The sequence below is a fragment of the Eptatretus burgeri genome, chromosome 14, assembly GCF_056783735.1.
Source record: "Eptatretus burgeri isolate ZD-2024b chromosome 14, Ebu_testis_v1, whole genome shotgun sequence".
NCBI lineage: Eukaryota > Metazoa > Chordata > Myxini > Myxiniformes > Myxinidae > Eptatretus > Eptatretus burgeri.
In genome coordinates this window covers 18,932,828-18,954,324 of record NC_140974.1, presented here as the reverse complement: position 1 = coordinate 18,954,324, position 21,497 = coordinate 18,932,828, and the positions used below count along the sequence as shown (strand labels likewise).

The following is a 21,497-nucleotide window of genomic DNA, read 5'->3' as shown; positions in this document are numbered from 1 at the left end:
CTTTGCCTCATGGAAAGCAAACCCAACTGAGGGCAATCTCAGTTCCTTCCACAAAGCTTGGAACAAGTGTGTATCTACCCTCAGGAGAACCAGAAAACAACATCTTTCTCATGTCAAGTCTGAACTCTCAAACCTCTCTCCCTCCTCAAAATCCTGGTGGCGTTTAATCAAATCTGTTTCTGGTGTATGTTCCCCCTCCATCCCCTCCCTTACGTCAAATGGCCACACTGCTGATACCGCACGTGAAAAAGCTGAATGCCTAAACTCGGTATTTGCAGCTAAATCTTGTGTCCTAAACCCATCACTATCTCTACCCACCTTACCCAGTCGCACCCAACTGTCCCTGGACTCTGTGTCCTTTTCTCCTAACAAGGTGGAGAGCTTGCTTTCAAACCTCGACTCACATTCTGCAACCGGTCCAGACAGCATCAGCCCACGTGTCCTCAAAGCCTGCTCTTCTGCTCTTGCTCACACTCTCTCTGTTCTATTCATAGAACATAGAACCCTCTCATTTGCTCAAGGTCATCTGCCATCTGCTTGGAAATCTGCAAACATCACTGCCCTGCATAAAAAAGGTGCAAAAACAGATCCCCGCAACTACAGACCAATCAGCCTTCTCCCAATCATCAGCAAGGTTATGGAATCCATCATCGCTTCAGATATGAAATCCTTCCTCTTCTCCAATGGCTTGATTTCCGATCATCAATTTGGTTTCAGACCACGTCACTCTACCCTGGATATGCTGCTTCTGCTCTCCCATCAATGGATGGAGGTCCTCAATGCCAGACAGGAAATCCGAGCCGTATCCCTGGACATATCACGTGCTTTTGACACAGTCTGGCACCCTGCCCTACTCATCAAACTCTTCCCATGGTATCCAAGGCCATCTCCACTCATGGCTCGCAGACTTCCTCTCCTGTCGCAGTCAACGTGTGGCCCTAAATGGAGTTCTTTCATCCCCTCTTCCTGTCCAGGCTGGAGTTCCTCAAGGTAGCGTTCTGGGCCCTGTTCTTTTTCTGGTTTTCATCAATGATCTCTCCGACTCTCTGGAAAATCCTCTATATCTCTGTGCTGACGACTCCACCCTCTGCCGTACCATCTGTCATCCCTCAGACCGGCAAGCAGCAGCTTCTTCGCTCACTGCAGATCTGGATAAAATCACAAACTGGTCCAACACGTGGAACATGTCTTTCAATCCAGACAAATCTCACACTCTCACTTTGTCTCTTCGAAAGGACCGTTTAGTAAACCCCCCCCATCCACTTTCTCAACAATCCTCTGGAAGAAGTCCTTTCTTTCAAGCTTCTGGGTCTCACTATCTGCCATGACCTTTCCTGGGAAAGTCACATTTCCAACCTCGCCTCCAAAGCCAATCGCTGACTGGGAATCCTCCGTCGTGCAAAGTCCTTCCTCGGCCCTCTTGAGCTCCTGACCACTTACAAAGCTTTTGTCCGTAGCCTGATGGAGTACTGCTCTCCCCTCAGGGCTGGTGCTCCTGCCTCCCACCTTTCTCGGCTTCACGCTGCCGAAACCAGGGCATTTAGGATCATCGGCATCTCACGCAATGAAGCTGAGTCTTTGGGCCTCTCACTCAATCACCGCAGGTTGGTCAGTGTCTTTCTGTCTTCTCCCGTCTCCTCTCCAGCCTTGCCCCCAGCTCTTTCTGTGATTTGTCCCCACCACATTTCCGCTGGGCGCTCAAGGTCCGCCAACAACCCCCTTCTGGTAAAAATACCAAAATCACGAATCACTGCTCACCTTCACTCTTTCATTCCTCTTTTTTCCCACCTTGGGAATAAACTCCCTCACTCTATTCTTTCCCATTCTTCCCTCCAGGCCTTCAAAACAGCTGTTCACCACCACCTCTTATCATCCCCCATCCAAATCCTCGATCTTTTCTACCCCCGATAATCCACCCAAGCCCACTTCCTTCAATTCCCCTGCTTTCCTTCCTGAAAGTCCCTGCAATGTCCATCTTCTCTTCCCCATGTTCCCCATCCCTCCCTCTCCCTTCCACAGATCTCCTAATGTGTCTGTTCCCCACTGTTTTGTCCCTCCCACTCCCGCCCCTCTTGTCTCATCCCCCCTTGCTGTGCGTTGTGTGTTAGCTCTTGTACGAGCCTCGACAAGGTATAAAAAAACCAGACGGAGAGCAAACCTTTCGTCCCCTCTGGTGTCACCGGTAGGGGACTAATAAGAGAATAGAACATTCCAAAGGAACTTCCAGAATATGTCAGAAACTTCAGTATCCTTGGGTAAAAAATTAAATTAAATCCTTCCTATTGTTTATTGTGCAATTCAAACATCTAAATGACGTCACAAACACAGCAGATTGTTCATTGCTAAGGTTTCTCAGGGTGTGTGTGCCATTCAGACATTGCAAGCAACTACGCAGCAGATCTTGAGAATAGTAATTTGCAAACGAAAGAAATGGATTCCCATTTTTAATACAAACTATTTCTACTGCTTCAGATCGACACCTTCGGAGCAGAGCGCTATGGCTGCATCGTGGACCACTGACACTTCCAACCTCACGTGTGGAACCAACATCTCTAATTACGTGGTGCTCACGAACAACTCCGCAAATTGTCCAGTCTATTTTAATCGTGCATTGATATTTTTCCCATCAGCCTTACTTTGCATCATCGGAGCAGTTGGAAACGGACTTTTGTTGCTTGTTCTTTGTCGGTTTCTGAAACCATGGAATGTGGCAAATGTCTTCATAGCAAACCTCGCCCTGGCCGACTTGCTTTTCATCACAAGCGTCTTAAAATATTTGGTGATTTTTTGGGTGAAGGATGTACAGTGGTTTAACAGCATGCAGCATTTTAGATCCATGTATGAACGAAACGTCATGCATATATTTATCATAGCAATGAATGAAAATGCCAGTGTCTTGTTCCTCATGTTCATGACTATAGACCGTTACCTTGCTATAGTCCACCCGCTGCGATCACGCGTGTGGCGCACCCCTTTCCGCGCAAAGGTCGACGCCATCTTCATCTGGCTGGGAGCCTTCATCACTGCGTTGCCAACAATATCGTTCGACTGGGTCATATTTACCATCTTAGCATACGCTGTTTTTGGGTTTTTAATCCCACTTACAGTCATTGTGATCTGCTACGTGCTGGTCGTGAAGAGCATCCGAAAGTCGCACAGCTTTCACAGCCGAACGCATGGCAATGAGAAAACCATGAGGCTCATCGTTTTCATTGTAGGAGCATTTGTTGTTTGTTGGTTACCAATACACCTCAGCCACTTGTGGATATATTTGAATAGGTTTAGTTTGGCAGATATGCACAATATTTTGGTGTTTCTGCACTATTTGAACATGATGCCGGTTGTCAACAGCTGCATAAACCCAATGCTGACCGGGTGTTTTGGGGAAAACTTTCGTCAAGGTTTCAGACGAGTGCTGTTGTGCCGAGGACCAAAAACAAAAAACAAAAAAAACGTGGAGAGGCACCTCCAGCATGATCGAAGATCCCCAACACGCGTGCAGGCTCCCAGATGATTGCTAGTTCCATGAGCAAAGATGGATGCCCAATGATCACCTCAAGAATAGCATATGTGGATATACCAAGCATGTCATAAAGTTTGGGATCATTGCATATGAAAGTGTTTGCATTTAATATCTAAAACAATGGAAAAACCCAAATGTGTTTGAAATTTTACATATTGAGCATGCTGACGTCACTATTAAAGGCAATTGGTGGGGTTGCTTTTCATAGCCCGTCGACTACATTGAGGTTTTCAAAGGAACACTCCGGGTTATATCTTTAGAATATTACCACAAATTTCCACCTTGGAAATACTTCCATTGTGCTAAACTGTATGTCGGAAATAAATAAAGGCACGATTAAATTATCTTGTAAATATCTTTGCTTCGCCCAGCATTCCGCCCATGCCGTAAGACCAGTAAGGCCATTGTTGCGTGGAAGTGTGTCCATAGAAAGCAGGTTGGGGAATCATTCTGGTCATGCATCCATCCCCCTGTGCTCAGTATCTTGTAAAGCTGCAGATCAATATTCTTGATGCCAAATGAAACAATGCACTTTGTCTTCTACAAACTCTTATCTCCTTACTGAAGCTCAATGAAGAGAAACATAATTTATTTGTTTGCACAAGAAACTTGTTTGCTTTTTTTTGAAATATAAAACACAATTAAGGTTTTCATTATCAAACATATGATGGTAATTAATCTCTAGACATTGCTTCATGTTGGCATGCGTTTATTTATTTATTTTTTTAAAAACGGACCAACTGGGCAAAAATGACTCAATGCTTCCTGAAACTACTCATGGTTTAAAAAACAAGAAACTATTTCGAAATAACAAATTTGCGAAATAACAAAGAACTAACAAAGTTCACATCAAAACAAGTACCGATTTAGAATAAACTTGACTGATTTTGTTAATGCCATAATATTCAACTAAAACGGCACTCGGTAGATCGCATACCTCCGCCAGGCTGAACAGTTTACGGTTTGTATCACATTGATGGGCCGGACATGAACCAAAATCCAATCGGCTTATTCTTATCACATCCCCAACTCATCCAACTACTTTTATCGGAATATTTTAAAAAATTCTCCAATCTGGATCTTCCCCCAATATGTAATCAATTCATTCTTGTCACACACCCAACATGTCCACCAAGTTTCACCCAAATCCGTCCATAACTGTTTGATGTATCTATCATGCTGCATATCATTCTTGGCCCATCTCTGAAAAGTGAAAAATCACTTTAAATTTTCTTTTAATTCTCCAATCCGGATCTTCACCAAAATCTAATCAATTCGTTCTTGTTACACACCCAACCTGTCCACCATGTTTCCTCCGAATCCGTCCACAACTTTCCTGCTCACAAATAAACATTTAACAGGGGTGAAAAATAACCCCCGGCCACTTTCGGCAGTGGAGGAAATTAATGTTTCTATGAAGGTCATGAATCTGAGTCGCAGTAATGTGGAACAAACACGCAGTACAATGAATTTCAGACAATGAATGGCACCCTTTTAGTGAGTGGTTGCAGTGTAATGACCAATTAACACTTTAAAATCAACACTCCACCCACCTCCCATCCCCCCCTCCCCCCCAAAAAGGGAAACTACAAACCTGTGAAAAATAATTAAATGATCCCACCCCATGTGATGACAGCCATGTAAAGGAATCTCCATCATACAAAGGATGCTGAGTGGCTACATGTGATTATTCTTCCTCCTATCAGTTTAAGTACTGAACATACAAATAACTACTTCCACACCTCAAAATGGATTCCCTTTATCCAAACAATTATCTCGCCAATCCTTAAACATTCATGCCAAAGGACATGAAAGTCGGGAAGATGAAGAACTTGGGTGCCTTCCTTTGGCAAACCGGACCAAAAGTGTTTCCATAAAAAGGCACAAAGTCATTTGAAGAGGGACCAGAAAAGTATGTGAGGCCACTGGAGTACATATCTATATTTAGAGTGCAGTGTTCTTATTTTGTGCTTTGGCAAGATGGAAGGTGCGCTGCAGGCAAGGCTGGCACGTTCCATGTTGACCGAATGGTAGAGCACCTTGTGGTTTATAAGGTTGCTGGGTCAGGTTACAGTGAGCTGTGCTGCACATTCTATTTACGGTCTCTTTAATGTTCTTATGAAACCATTCATAAAAAGCAGCTGCCACCAACATCATGACATGTCATAAAAAAACACAATATGGAGAAAGGTGGGAAGGATCTTTTCCAATTATAGCACTCACATCCGTTTTTTTTATTTTTTTTACAAGGTCTATAAGGCTCATGGCTGGCAGAAGAGCCTGGAGGTACACACACTCGCCTCTCAGCTGTGTAGCTTGAATGTGAATCCCGACCCAGCTATAAACTGTCATCCCGGTGTTTCACAGACAGTGTGATGCATCAGTGCGTGTGTGTGTGTGTGTGTGTGTGTGTGTGTGTGTGTGTGTGTGTGTGTGTGTGTGTGTGTGTGTGTGTGTGTGTGTGTGTGTGTGTGTGTGTGTGTGTGTGTGTGTGTGTGTGTGTGTGTGTGTGTGTGCCGTCACACTGTTGTACGTTAAGAGGGCATACCGTCTGCCGGAATTAGTTGGTAGATGTCAAATATCCCATGGTGTCCTTTGTGAAGAGTATGTGAGCTATCACCGGCACCATGAACAAATCCCAAATTCCTGCCACAAAGACGACTGGGAAGGCAATGGCAAACCATCCAGCATCACCTTTGCTCAGGATCAAGCGGCTTCGGCAGCTCTGACACTCTGCGAATAGAGGGGGAGAAAGAGGTGGAGAAAGAGGTGGAGAAAGAGGTGGAGAAAGAGGGGGAGAAAGAGAAAGAGGTGGAGAAAGAGAAAGAGGTGGAGAAAGAGAAAGAGGTGGAGAAAGAGAAAGAGGTGGAGAAAGAGAAAGAGAAAGAGAAAGAGGTGGAGAAAGAGAAAGAGGTGGAGAAAGAGAAAGAGAAAGAGAAAGAGGTGGAGAAAGAGAAAGAGAAAGAGAAAGAGAAAGAGAAAGAGAAAGAGAAAGAGAAAGAGAAAGAGGTGGAGAAAGAGGTGGAGAAAGAGGTGGAGAAAGAGGTGGAGAAAGAGGTGGAGAAAGAGGTGGAGAAAGAGGTGGAGAAAGAGGTGGAGAAAGAGGTGGAGAAAGAGAAAGAGAAAGAGAAAGAGAAAGAGGTGGAGAAAGAGAAAGAGAAAGAGAAAGAGAACGAGAAAGAGAAAGAGAAAGAGAAAGAGAAAGAGAAAGAGAAAGAGAAAGAGAAAGAGAAAGAGAAAGAGAAAGAGAAAGAGAAAGAGAAAGAGAAAGAGAAAGAGAGAGAGAGATAGAGAGAGATAAGGCTCATGGAGGAGTTGCAACACAAATAACAGATGGACAGGTAGACAAATACATGAGACTACACCCAGCTTCAAACAAGAACAGCCACTGACCTTGGGCAGAGTGACATCACTTCCAGGGGCACTCTGGGTACCGATGAGGCAATCTTTGTGAAGTCACTTTTTTCTCTGCACTCAGGAGGGTCATAAAGGAGCAATCTCTCCCAAGGGGTTGGCATGCTCTATCCTCTAAATGCTGAGTGTCAAGCGAGGAAGCAAAACATAACATTTAAAAAAATCTTTGGTACGACTCCGCCAGGATCAGAATCGAACTGCTGACCTCTCAGAGTGGACACTCCACCAATCATGTGATAGTCTCGTGCAAGCAATTTTAAGGCTCGAAAATAATTCTGGTTCCATAATATGATATATTAATCAGACGTATCAATAGTGAATGAAGAAAAGTTGGGAACATTGTTAAATAATCAGATCGGTGTGCAAATGCAAAACAACAATAAAAAAACAAAACAACCACTTTGACATTATCATGACTATATATACATATACACACACACACACACACACACACACACACACACACACACACACACACACACACACACACACACACACACACACACACACACACACACACGCACACACACACACACACACACACACACACACACACACACACACACACACACACACACACACGGATTTCATGGTAGATTCTCCAACCTTTAATTGAACAAATGTTGACTCAAAAGTTTAATAGTTGCGATCAACAACATGTGCAACGCACCATGCCTCCATGAACCTTTCTCAAGAGTGATGAACGTCACCACAACATCCCACGAAGTCCCCAAAGGTGGCGGTGGGCCAAGCTGGACAGCAAATCAACGCACGTATCAAGCCGCTCCTGCATTGTGACCATTAAAAACCATTCGCACATTAACGGATCAAAGAAACACACTCATGTAAACCAACTGGATTGCATGAAACAACATTTCAGATAACATCAGAAAATAATCGGTCACTGTCATTGCAAATAAACACGATCAGGAGTAATCAAGCGTGCCGCTAAATGTATTGTTACGAATTTGGATTCAATAGCACGCAACATACAGGTTCCCTTAGCTATGTCGATAAGTGCATGTTCCCTAGAAAGCTCACCTTCCATTGTTTAAATGTTCAGAGATCGATTCGATGCGCTGCGGATCGATTTAATAGTTAGGGAACGAAACAATGGAGACGTCCCTCCCCCTCTTCTGCAAAGAGGAAGAAGAACCCTGCCATCCCGTGACGTCAACAACTCCCTCTCACCCGTGGTTGAGCGGGGGGTGGATCACGAGGGCATGAGTCACGCCGGGTGCGGGGGGAGGGGGTGCAAAGGATAAAGAGGACATCTTTTCTTTGTTCAAAAAGAGTATGTGAGAGTCCCTTGTAAAGAGTTCAAAAAGAGTCCCGTGGGAGTCCCGCGGTAGGGCTGAGTTCGTGAGAGTCCCGTGGGAGGAGTAAGCTTTTTGCTTCGGCAGTTGGGGGAGTCGGGAGGAAGCCAGAAGCCAAGGAGCTGCGTGGAAGTCCGGGCGTCGCGAAGGAGACGCGAGCTGGAGGCGCAGCCTTGCCTGCTGTGTCGCGCAAACCGCGCGTTCGTGTGGAGAGAGCCGGAGAGAGCTCGCCTGCCACACGGAAGGCCCGAGCTAGACCACGGCTACGCGAGCTGCCGTAGGGAAGGAGCATCGTGGGTCGCCCAAGCACGTTCGTGTGGAGAGAGCCGGAGAGAGCTCTCCTGCCACACGGAAGGCCCGAGCTCGACCGCGGCTACGCTAGCTGCTGTGGGGACGGGACGTTGCGGGTCGCCCAAGCCAGACACCACGAGGGTGCAGGTAACCTGCAACGGTCTCGTTCGGTCTGCCAAGTCCCACGCCATAAAGACCCACGAGGTCCAGTCTGACTCCATTGCCTTCGATGGGGTCTTTTTCCTGCTTTTCTTTCGAACGAATGTTGTGGCGCCGAGTCCCGTAAGTAAAACTGTGAAAGTGACTGCACATTAATAATTGCTTTTAGACGGTTGTAGTTCTTTTTGTCGTGCTTTTGTTACTTGTTTAATTGCATACGTGTTTCATTATAATAAACTAGTACGTGCCCGTAAAAAAAAAATACTAAATAAAATAATAATAATAATAATAATAATAATAATAATAATAAAAAATAAATAAACCACACAGGCCGTTTCTTCGCTCTCGCGTGCCCGTACGTGCGTGACCCGGAAGTTCGATATTATTCGCAATTTATTTTTAATACCCAATTATTCAATTAGCGCCAACGTATTTTACCTTTTCGCAATGTCTTGGCAAGGAAAAATAAAAAGAGAAGAGGAGAGAAAAAAATTTACTTCCTGGTTCGGAGCATACCAGCACTCTGATGTTCCCTAAATTTATACACCGTCTTATATGAAAACGATCATAACTTGGGCCATTGCGTTTATCTATAAATGCGCATAAGAAATCGAGAAATTATTAGAATACACGAAGTCATCACTCTCCGGAAGCCCGTACGTTGTAACCTGTAATGGGGAACGTGGCTGTGCTTCCCTTCCCCATCGGCCACGCCCACGCAACAACGTGTCTTGCCATTGTTTGGTAAATAAATGGCCATAACTTGGGAAGCACTTGTCCGATTAATATCAAACCTTGAAAAGGCACATCCTCAGGTCCCCAGCAATATACCTGGCAAGTTTCAATTAGATCGGACCAGCGGTTGTCGAGAAACAGCGGTCACAAACACACACACACACAGACACACACAGAGATTGCTGGAATTATAGATAGATGATGTCCTTGTGTTAATGTAAACCTGCTCGTTTCGTCCATTCCCTCATTGACTGAACATTTCGTGTGTTGAGAGTTAGAAAGCCGTTGGTTTGCCGTAATAGGGGGACATTTGGACCGACGGTTCTCGGCGATTACACTGCTCGGAATCGCGCACGGACAAGCTCGCCTCGGCGGTTTGTTCCGTACGAGATCCGTCGAGGGTGGAATACCCCGGTAGTTGGATCACGTGGGTATGTAGGTACATTGAAGATTGGCAATCGACCCTACCCCACGTGATCTGCCGATTGGCGGATTTCGGTTCTTGTACAAGGACCCGTCGCTCGGAGTTATCCGGGCGGCGATCTATATTCCGGGCGATCGGTCGGGCCGACTCGACTTGCGGCTCCGTTCAGAGCGGTCGGTTGGCGGCCGACACCCGGCTTGTAACAGTATGTACGAAGTAAATGACGACGTACTAAGTGGAATCCCCATGCAATGGCCGGGATTCCCCGTTGCGTTTCTGCAAGAGAGGTCCAAACGCGAAAGGTAGATCCACCACCTCCTGCATGATTGATGTGACCGTTTCCTCTGTATGCCGAGCCTCCAGAATCCATCTTCTGGTCCCGTTCGTGGTCGAGCCAAAAATGCTAACGCTATCACATGAAGGCGTGTGTCCTGCCTTGAGCCCATGTTTGGCAATGGCCGACCTGTAAGGATAATTGCATTCAAAAGCCTTGTGGTGTTCAGCAATATATTGGCCTAAGGTCCTCCCTGTCTATCCCACATACTTGGATCCACAACCACAGGGTATCGTACACAACACCCTTGCCCCGTCCTTCCTCGATAACTTGTCCATTACCCTCATAAAAAGCCTTTCTTGAGAGTGAAGACCGGTTTTGAAATTGCCCTCACTCCTGCCATTTTCAATACTCTGCCGATCCTTTGGGTATACACCCGGTATAAAAGGAAGAACACAAAGCCCCCTGGATTGTACTTTCAATCCCAGTCTGTTGTGTGGGCCATGTGGGATCGTTCTCCTTTTTGGTAGCAAGCTGTCCGGGTAACCGTTCGCCTTCAAAACCTTTTGAAGATGGCCCACCTCTCTCGTCTCGTCTTCGATGGTGGATCCGGGTATCTCGCGTGCTCTTTTTGAGAGGGTGTGCACCACCGATCTTTTGTGATTCAATGGATGACAGGAATCGAAGTCGAGATGCATAATTTGTTTAACCAACACCAGGTGAATAATTTGTTGCTTTGGTTTTTGTGGTGCAGACCAATACAAACCAAACAAACCAAACTGCCAAACCAAACCGTTTTGTCAATACAACTGGATGCAGAAAATCTCATGTGATAAAAAGCAATTAAAAAGTCGAAAAAGGAAATTGCCAATTAGTTTGCCACTACCACACCAACCAATATTTCATACATTTGTTTAAAAAACATCAATAAATCATACAACCAATTGCATTCAATGTAAGCATACGAATTCCCTTAGTCTTCAGTCGAAAAGCATGTCATTCAATTCATTCTTCATCATGAGTGTGTTGTGTTGTTGACTGGTTCTTTTATACGCCAATAAAGAGTACTGAAGGAGGACAAGAACACTGTGGATCTCGACTGGAATGAACGGCGTTGGTCTAAACCAGATGAACTGTGCTCATATTGGCCAACTGAACAGAGGCAAGTTCAACTCACAATATGATTTCTTCAACACAACCCGATCACTTACAGGAAACAACATTTTTTTGCCGGTTCAGTATTGCATTTAAAACCCGAAACAATGTTCAACATGGCCATTGTCTGCAGAACACGTGGTTCATCGATTAAAGCTCCAGACAATAGCCATTTCCTGTGTTGTAAGAGGCGACCAGGGTTGCGTCAGGAAGGGCATCCGGCGTAAAACCTATGCCAAATCACAATGCGGATCATACGGATGATCCGCTGTGGCGACCCCTAACGGAGCAGCCGAAAGAAGAAGAAGAAGAAGAGACAATAGCCATTTCCAAAATATAACTTTAATTCATGGGTGAACTCTGTTCGGCAGATCCCGAGTATGCACGTGTGGACATCTAAGAGATAAAGCTCATTGCAACCATTCACTGACTCACTGATATTAACGTTCGGTACCTTCTGAGTGGCGTATAAAGCTGAAATTTCACATACCGACGGACATTGAAGCCGATACATCGGGAAAAATCACAGAACCATCGGAAAGCTCCTGCAAATGAAAATATCCAAAAATAAGTGCAGCCTTCTTGTTATGTAGTCACTGCAGCTGATAGTCCAAGAGCATTAGGTCAAAATAGGCCCTAACCTGGACATTTTTGGTAACAAGCTGATTTTTTCAGGATAGGTCCAGGAATATGTCTAGAATAACATACTAAAAGTCCTCATAAATCCTCCTTGAGCGTTTTCCGCAATCCAAGATGGCGTCCAAAATGGCCGCCTCTTCTGTTTTTCTCATAACTTTGCAAGCAGGTTTCCCCAAAACACACTTTAAATGTCTACATATATGTTTTGAAGTATGAGGAACTCATTAGAATACATAAGAGATGTTGAAGCACGCAAGTACCAAGAAAACTGTTTGAGCTCTTCCAAAAATCCAAAATGGTGTCCAAAATGGCCGTCATTAACAATTCTATCTCAAAATTGTTTAAATATTTATCATTAATTAATTAACTGTGATATTTCATCCTGAAAATATTCAACAAACATTTCAATTATAAATGTGGTTGCTGTGCATACAGTATTCCAATCAATTTGAATGTTAAAGTCTAGAAGTGTGCCCTTAATCGCTTATGACATTACGAGGGAAACATTGTACCATCACTTTGATGCTAAACAGACAGGGCGACATAAATTTGCCATATGGTCCATTTTCGTCGCCTAAAGCTCGGAAATTGAAAACTTGGTGCTAACCTTTTTTTACCAACAAGATGCAGTTGATGTCTACCATGAAGTGAGTTCTATTTGAAACATTCCGTTATCATTAAGGAAGTAAAACTATTATTTTTGGTACCCAGACTAAATGCATGATCAAAATTTGTGTCTTCATGCATGTACTACACAGTACTGTGTAATATCACTTGACAGGGAATTTCTGTGGAGTAGTCTATCGTTACACCTAAAACATTGTATTGAATCATTTTATTTGTTTCATGCAGATGAAAAGAATTATAGTATGATAGAAATCAGAGAGTGTATGACACTCCTTCCTATTGGTACATGTATGCTGTATTTGTATAAAAGGTTCCTTTTTTGTGTGTGTCATGTCATTCCTATATTGTGATATGCTAGTATACATTCATTATTAATAATAGCAGACATTTTAAAGTGCCTTTTCCATTGGATACAAAGTGCTATGAGATGTCATCCCTGGTTGTCATAGGAGATAAAATATATTACCAGGCTGCGACAGTACAAGTGCAGTGCACATCTAGGGATAACAAAATAAGTTAGTCTTCAAGTCACATATTACATGGCAGTGAATTTCTGTGGAGTAGCCACTATCATCATCATTTTCCTCTCGGGTTTCCTTGCGAGATTTTCTCTGCCCAATACAATTCCTACCAGACATTCTGGCACCCCACAATGAGTTGATTCATCCTTAATTTAACTTCACAGGTATCAATATGTAAACATGCTATAGAGTACTGTGATTGTGATGTGTTATAGAAATTGCAGAATCATGTGATGGCAATCATGTGATGGCATTGGCACTTGTGTGCTTCTACATCTCTTATAATGTATTCTATTGAGTTCCTTGTACTTCAAAACATATATTTAGACATCTAAAGTGCGTTTTGGGGAAACCTACTTGCAAAGTCAAGAGAAAAACATGAAATGGCGGCCATTTTGGACGCCATCTTGGATTGCGGAAAACGCTCAAGGAGGATTCATGAGGACTTTTTGTATGTTATTTCACACACATTCCTGGACCTTTCCTGAAAAAATCAGCTTGTTACCAAAAATGTCCAGGTTAAACCCTAATGCTCTTGGACTATGAGTGACCCGAGACAATGGGGATAATGGGAGGTCTTGCTGCAACTGCTGCTATTTATTATATTGAGAAGACCAGGGAGGTTGGGGGAGTGTTGGGGGGGGGGGGGTAGGCAAATTCACCAATCAAACGGCTGGGATTCCGTCAGGACCAGAATTCTACTTCATTTGATTTCATGTTCCTCTACTTCTGGACATGGGTGTGGGGCTGGTAAGTATGCCTGAAGTGTCAAGCAATCTAGAGGAGTAACATCCTTCGCAATTCCCACAAAGTGGTCGTTGATGCAGTTGGCTATTGCTTGGTCATCCTCTGCGTCGACATGAGGGGTGGTTCAATGGTAAGGTTGGAACCGACTCCGGTAGTCATGATCCAGATTTGTCGGTACCACTGTGCCGGGTTTGAAGATTTGTGATTCTGAACTCTATCGTGATAGAAATGTTGCTTGGCCTTTACAATCAATTTAGAAATTTTATTCCTCACCTTCTTCCATTGTTCATGTCTGACTGAAAAGTTTTTTTAACACTTTTCAACGAGACTTTCAATAAATTCAACCTATCTCTCATTCAACCTATCTCTTAATTCCACTCCAGATAAGCAGAGTCCTTATCTGGAGTGATTAGTTTGCCGGGAAGGTAAAGCGGAATTGGATGCTGGACCCTACTTAAATTACACCTCTCAGACGGCGTCTGTGGTTGCTTACGCGTTGTGGTGAACTCCCCTCACAATCCCGACTGGAGACGCACCCATAACAAGTTTTCATTAAAGCGTTCTTGTTTATTGTTTGTTTAGGGGTTTTAATTTTGAAACATAAAAAAATATTAAATTAGCATTGTCATAGGAGCGACAAGAACATATCCTAAGATTGAGACCTGCCTTTGACCTTATGCATACTAACATAGTACACTGTGGCTCACTGATGTATATTACTTTTTGATGGGAAGGGGAGTAGGAGGGTCCATGGTTGGGTTACCACCCGGGGCTCGTCACCCTGAATCCATGTATGTGTGTGTGCGTGTGTGGATATATATATATATATATATATATATATATATATATATATATATATATATATATATATATATATATATATATATATATACACATGTTGTTCGTCTTTCGGCTGCTCCCGTTAGGGGTCGCCACAGCGGATCATCCGTTATGATCCGCATACTGATTTGGCACAGGTTTTACGCCGGATGCCCTTCCTGACGCAACCCTGGTCGCCTCTTACGACACAGGGATCAGGATTTGGGTTTCGCCATGATTCCGGGCTGCTCCACACCCTGCCCAGTGCAGAGTCCCCGTCCTCAAGCGATCCTCCAACCCAAGCCTCCGAGTAGCCGGATTACAGGCGCACACCACTACGCCCGGTATATATATATATATATATATATATATATATATATATATATATATATATATATATATATATATATATATATATATATGCAAGAATCTATTTCATCTGGAATGGTCAGAGCCAATGGTGCTCTGGATAAACAATATTTCAAGTTAATGGACACCATTACGTTAAAAAAAAAAGTTAATAGATTTTTTTTAATGGACATCGTTGTGTTACGTTGTACCCTCATCATCATTTTACAACCGTTTCTATGTTTGCACGTGTAAGCCGCGGTTCACCAAATGGCTGCTTTCCAGGCTGCACGATCCCTTGATACCGCTCTTTTTAGGCCTTTAATTCAATGATCGTCTCTCAACAACACATCCCATGTTTTCCTCCGATGGCCTCGAGCTCTTCTTCCATTCACATTCATATTATACACTTCCTCACACAGCTGCCCACCGCCATCCTTTCCACATGTCCGAACCATCTCAACCTACCCCAACGCATAACCTCACTAATGCTTTCTATGCCAAACCCATCTCTTAATTCCATATTTGGTTTCCTATCCCTCAGTGTCACATCACACATCCACCTCACCATTCTCATTTCATTTCTTTCACACCTCCATTCATCCTCCTTTTTGATCACCCATGTTTCACTGCCATACAACATCACGCTTCTAACACAAGCTGCCTAAGGTTTTCTCTTTAATCGGAGAGAGGTCCCTTTTGATGTCAATGTCAACAGCTCCCTAAACTTCTTCCAGTCACTTCTAATTCTTGCAATCACTACTTGTGATTATTATCATTCACACCTCCATTTTTATACTTATCATTCACCCGAACCTTTTTAATGTCTGTTTGTGTGATATATATATATATATATATATATATATACACACACACACACACACACACACACACACACACACACACACACACACACACACACACACACACACACACACACACACACACACACACATCATAAGCATTGTAGGCAATAACGAAGTAGGTACATAAGAAATAAAGAAGCTTTATGATTATAAACAAGCATCACCGATCTCCTGCTAGATATCAATTGAGGTATTTATGTCACAGTTTACCGGTATAAAACATTATATATATATATATATATATATATATATATATATATATATATATATATATATATATATATATATATATATATATATCTATGGAAAGACCCAATCACATATCTCACCTGTGAACGGAAAGAATAGCCAATCAGCTCTCACCTGATCAACTAAACCAAGGTGGCTGGGATTATAAAAACAATTGACCCCTCCCACACTCCTCTCGCCGAAGAAGCAACATAAAGCAAAAAAGAAGACCTACGCAAGGTAAGCGCTATGCTGTGTCGAACCCTTCACCAGAGTTCCTCAACAACTATAAATACGTCGACACATCTTTCGTGTATTTATCCACATATTTTATATATATATATATATATATATATATATATATATATATATATATATATATATATATATTGCAACACTTACCCCTGTGCTGTTCACATTGTCTCACATTGCTCACCTGCAGTGAGCACAAGGCTGCACTTATTTTTGGATATTTTCATTTTTAGGATGCTTTCCGATAGTTCTGTGATTTTTCCCGGTGTATCGGTTTTGATGTCCGTGGGCACGTTAAATTTCAGCTTTCCATGTCACTGGGAAGGCACCGAACTTTAATATCAGTCAGTGCGTGAGTGATTAGATTGAGCTTTACATATTACATATGTATTATGAACCCTTTAGATGAGACATGACAATTGAAGCAGCAGACGTGCTCAACTTTTCTCCTTTATTGCAGTAAATTTAATACATTTAAAAGTAATGTTACAGTAAATATGTACAATTTATTTCACACACACACATGACTGTATTTTAAAATACAGTGTGACCCACTAAGTCATGACATGTTTAGAATTATGAACGAACAGAAAACAGTCATAATTTTGTGGGTAACACTGTATCATCAAGGGACGTGAGGTTTTGTTTCCTGACTATGGGAAGACCAGGGGTTTCATGGGAAATAGACCAACTCCTCCTACATCGTACTAACGGCAGCACGATCAAAAGACGCTCTGAAAGAGTCCCTGCAGGGACAAGGCTCACGGAAATTAGTAATAAATAATAATAAAAAAAGGAATATTTTCATTGGCTGGACTGCTGGGCCAAGCCACGCCCTTCCAAACAACCCTCATTAGTAAACCGCATTTCCTTCATGCCTCCTCTTTCAACACAGTGCTATTTTGGCACAAACTGCAATGTCAACGTTCCATTTTCTACAGTTTTCCCCTTTTTGTATAAATTTGCATTGCGAGCGAATGCAGGACAAACAAACATTTCCACATTGAACATTTGTGCAAAATGTGAGTTTGCACACACGACACAGGGAAAGGTTGTGAGATGTGAATAAACATTTGCAATGAGAAGCTTGAGAAAGAGAAAGGATAAAAGGAAAATTATATTTAACCGTACATGAAAAAGAGGTTACATGAGGAATTAAAGGACAGGTTGGCTGAAGCTAGAGGCAGGGTGTAGAGAGAAATGACGGGAAGCAGTTGTGGTTGGGGGAAGCAAAGAAAAGCAGGTTTCTTCCATGACAAGAAGTCCAAAGATGGTGGCGATGTTTCAGTATGCGCCAGGAAGGGGGTAATGCTGGCCTCGGAGACAAAATGAGCTTTTCTCTTCTTCAAAAGAAACCACGAGGTGCGTGGTTCATCCAGGGTCGTGATTGGTGAAAAACACTTTGCGTGCCTAATCGGTCCGTGCGGCAAAATTGGGCCGGAAAGATGCTGAAGTGTAAAGCAAAGGTAGGTCAAAATGGAGATTCACTTACATGGAATGTGTTACCTTCGATAAAAATATGGGAAACAACAGGTTTCTCCATACCACTCGTTGTGGCAAGGTTAACTTCCTTGTTGCATTGTGGTGGCGATGCAGGTGGACCGATGCGGAACGATGAATACACTCCTCGTGATATGCATTGGTCCAGAGTGATTCAGGGAAAAAAATAACGTCGGAAGATTGTTTCAGCAAATGGAACATTAACAAGACTTATAATACAAATTTTAAAAAAGGTTTTCAACGAGACTTTGATGGCTCGGTTTACTCTATATCACCGTGCGAACACGAATATATTGCAACATTCCCCTTGAATTAAGTGTACTTTAAACAGGCAGTTGTGTGACAGAAAAAAAAGAAGAAAAAAAAAAACATAAATAGAATGGGTAAAAACAGGGTTTTGCAGTCACCAATAATTTTTGGATAGAAATTCCCTCCCCCCCCCCCCCCAAAGACATCCCTGGTGTAGACAAAATGAGAGAGGGGAAGGGAGAGGAAGAGATATATATATATATATATATATATATATATATATATATATATATATATATCTCGAGAGGAGAAGAGACAGAGAGGGGAATGAGGGAGAGAGAGGGAGAGAGAGGGAGAGAGAGGGAGAGAGAGAGGAGAGAGAGGGAGAGAGAGGGAGAGAGAGGGAGAGAGAGGGAGAGAGAGGGAGAGAGAGGGAGAGAGAGGGAGAGAGAGGGAGAGAGAGGGAGAGAGAGGGAGAGAGAGGGAGAGAGAGGGAGAGAGATGTAGAGAGAGAGAGAGAGAGAGAGAGAGAGGGAGAGAGAGAGAGAGAGAGAGAGAGAGAGAGAGAGAGAGAGAGAGAGAGAGAGAGAGAGAGAGAGAGAGAGAGAGAGAGAGAGAGAGAGAGATTGAGAGGGGGGGGGGAGATGGGGAGGGAGAAGAGAGAGATTCTGTAGTGTGCTGGCTGGAGGACAAAATACACTTGTTGTGGAAAGGATGGTACAGTGGGCTGGTGATGGCATTACTCATCCTCATCCCATCTCTCAACTATTACTTTCTGGCTACCATTGTGGTCGAGTGCAGTTTCGAAGGGAAGAAAAGTTAGTTGTGCCGGTGGAATGGGGACTTGGGCAGGTGCTGCTCCTTTGTACATTATTCACAGCTTGGAAGTGAGGAGGTTTCCTCTTGCTAAGGCTTGTGAAACCTGGAAGAGAAAATAAGCTAAAATAGTCAATTATTAAAAATATAAAGATGCTTCAAATGTGACCTGGACTTTTGTTTACAAAAGGAAGAGTAATTATGCCGATTAATCCTTACTGACAGAACCCAATACCCATAACCACAAACATTTCCTGCTTTTATGCAAGTGCTGAAAAGAATGTTGGCAAGTGAGAACACAAATAAGGTAGAACAATGAATAGTTGTTCCACCTTATTGTCTGGAATGGTTGAGATAAATTATATCTACGACTCCAGACAATTTATAGCTAATGAAACATCGTCTGTTTAACTTTAAAGATGAATGGCTGAACGACAAAGTAATGATTCCTCTCAAAGACATCTGTATGAAGCAGGACCCTGGAGGCAAGAACTTGTGAATGAATGAGGCCATTAGGAACAATATTCAGCACCTGCTACACACATCTTAAATAATCCTAAACCAAAGGCAAACGAAAGCTTCCACTCAAATGGGAAAAGTATCTGTCCAAAGCCAGAAACTCCAGGATATTGGAACATAATAAAAGCATCACTTTTGGAATAAGCACAGTGTGTCAGGTCAGGACAGATTAGATCCGTGACTTGCTCCAGGTACCATGTAAACCTGAACTAACTTGTTTCATGGTGGGGTTGTCGGTGACTAAACTGTCTCCCCCACCAAGTGTCTTGGTGAGGAGAGTGTATGATGTGGAAACCCAGCAGGATTAAAAAACAAAACCTTTCAAAGGGCGGAGGAGCTCCTTGTGAGCCAACAGCCATCCATATCTAGTGCCCAACTGTGTCTGCGGACGTTCTCCTGCAGTTGGGTTACTTCTTATTAGGAGGTTGGTGGCAGGATTTGCACTCCGGCCACTGTAAAAACCCTTCATTCCGCAAAATATAAGAAAAGCACCAAAAAGCCTGAAAACCCACTACGTGGGAGTACCTTCTGTACAGCTGCCTTTCGCAGGGCTCCTCACCAGATGACAGGATTGGGGCAAAGCCTTTAGGACCCCCCACTCTTTGATGAAAGGAGGGAAACCACGGGGTAACATTCCTGGGTCAGATTGCAGGAGAGTATGTCGGGGTGGTGCTGAGGTGTTGCCGACCAGACAGCGGTCTCCTTGGGTTAACCTGAGGCTGTCACTTCATGTGGGTGCTTGGAATGACCTATCCCAAAGAGAGGATGATCGCTTGGCTCTGTTATCATCTTAGCTCAAGTGTTTGCGCATTGGTATTGCAGCACTCTCTGAGGTTCAGAAACCAGATTGCGGAAAGATCACGTGGGTGGTTACATCCACTATTGGTGTGGTCACTCTGATGGTTACCATACCCAAGGAGTTGCAGTAGCTGTGTCTAATAATCTGACTCCAATGATAATTGAGGCAACACCGGTCAACGAGCGTATTATGAGATGAAGGATTCGTCACTCCTTTGGTGTCATTTCCTGGTCTCTGTATATGCTCCAAATGAGGAGAGTGATCTCACCGGGAAGGATGCATTCTACGCCACGCTCGAGTCTGTGGTTGATCAGTGCCCCAGATGAGATACTCTTCTAGTCTTGGGGGATTTCAATGCCTCGACTGGAACTGATAGGGATGGTTATGAGACGTGTGTTGGTCCCCATGGGTCAGGAACTATGAATCAGAATAGCACTAAGTTCCTTGACTTTGCAAGAAGTCATGGACTTCGGGTGGCCGGTTCATGGTTTCAGTGCCCAAGAGCTCATCGCTGGACTTGGAATTCCAACGCTGGCGGTGTGGCAAAGGAGATTGACCATGTCCTCGTTGATGGTCGCTGGAGAATGATCCAGAAGGGCAGGGTCTACCAGAGTGCTCAGTTCCTCAATACCGACCACTGACTTGTTGTAGCAACTCTGAAGTTGCACCTTAAATCTAGGAGAATGGTACCATCCCAGCAGAGGTTGGATGTTGGCAAGCTGAATGATAAGAGGGTAGCTGAGGAGTTTGCGAACAGGCTGAGTAGAGATTTGGGGGGTCTGGGTGCTTTGAGGGATCCTGAAGAGTTGTGGAGTGCTTTCAAGACCACCGTCCTTGACGCTGCCGGTAGATGTATTGGAACTCACCGTCAGGCTTAGAAGAATTTTGTCTCTCAAGAGACACTGGATACCCTTGACCAGAGTCACAGGGCCAGGCTGAATGGTGGAGCTGAGCTGTTCAGGGAGCTGAGGCATAAAACTGTTCGTGCACTAAGGGTGGACAAGGAGGCCTATGTGCGAGGAATCTGTGAGGGGGTAGAGCATCACCTGTGGTCAAGTGCTGACAGGGGAAGTCGCGCATTGCATTCGTCCAAGCCTGTCCCTCAGTGTACTGCAGTTAGAACAGAGGGCGGTAGGCTCTTGACAGAGGAGTCCGAAGTGAAGGCCCACTGGGCCGGTTAATTTGAGCAGTTGTACCAGGCTGATCCACCAGCTGTCGAGTTGGATGTCAGGGGTGTTACTATCCCTCTTGCTGACCCTCCAATCAACTGTGGTCC

At 43.7% G+C, this 21,497-nt stretch overlaps 2 protein-coding genes and 1 long non-coding RNA gene across 12 annotated transcripts in view; 1 reads left to right on the top strand and 2 right to left on the bottom strand.

Moving 5' to 3' along the window:
• LOC147012735 (uncharacterized) overlaps positions 1-8,948 on the bottom strand; it is a 58,985-nt gene extending 50,037 nt beyond the window's left edge. The window contains exons 1-3 of one of the 2 annotated variants that reach the window (XR_015051431.1): positions 7,608-8,948; positions 6,917-7,058; positions 6,072-6,256 (exon numbers count right to left, since the gene is read on the bottom strand). This is a non-coding gene — a long non-coding RNA (uncharacterized LOC147012735). Of the gene's footprint in view, positions 1-5,634; positions 6,257-6,916; positions 7,059-7,607 lie in introns of those variants that run through there. The other variant, XR_015051430.1, reaches the window with a different exon arrangement.
• Positions 2,432-3,841, top strand: LOC147012736 (somatostatin receptor type 5-like). The gene has a single exon (XM_085855818.1). The coding sequence runs from the start codon at positions 2,498-2,500 to the stop codon at positions 3,512-3,514; it is 1,017 nt and encodes a 338-aa protein (XP_085711944.1). The 5' UTR covers positions 2,432-2,497; the 3' UTR covers positions 3,515-3,841.
• Positions 8,949-18,678: 9,730 nt separating the features above from the next.
• Positions 18,679-21,497, bottom strand: part of LOC147012734 (phosphatase and actin regulator 1-like) — a 203,120-nt gene continuing 200,301 nt past the window's right edge. For 7 of the 9 annotated variants that reach the window (XM_085853858.1, XM_085853863.1, XM_085853859.1 and 4 more), the window contains one exon: positions 18,680-19,009. In XM_085853858.1, coding sequence (XP_085709984.1) covers positions 18,994-19,009 — 16 coding nt within the window. In that variant the 3' untranslated portion in view covers positions 18,680-18,993. Of the gene's footprint in view, positions 19,010-21,497 lie in introns of all 9 variants that reach the window. The other 2 variants (XM_085853855.1, XM_085853857.1) reach the window with 1 other exon arrangement.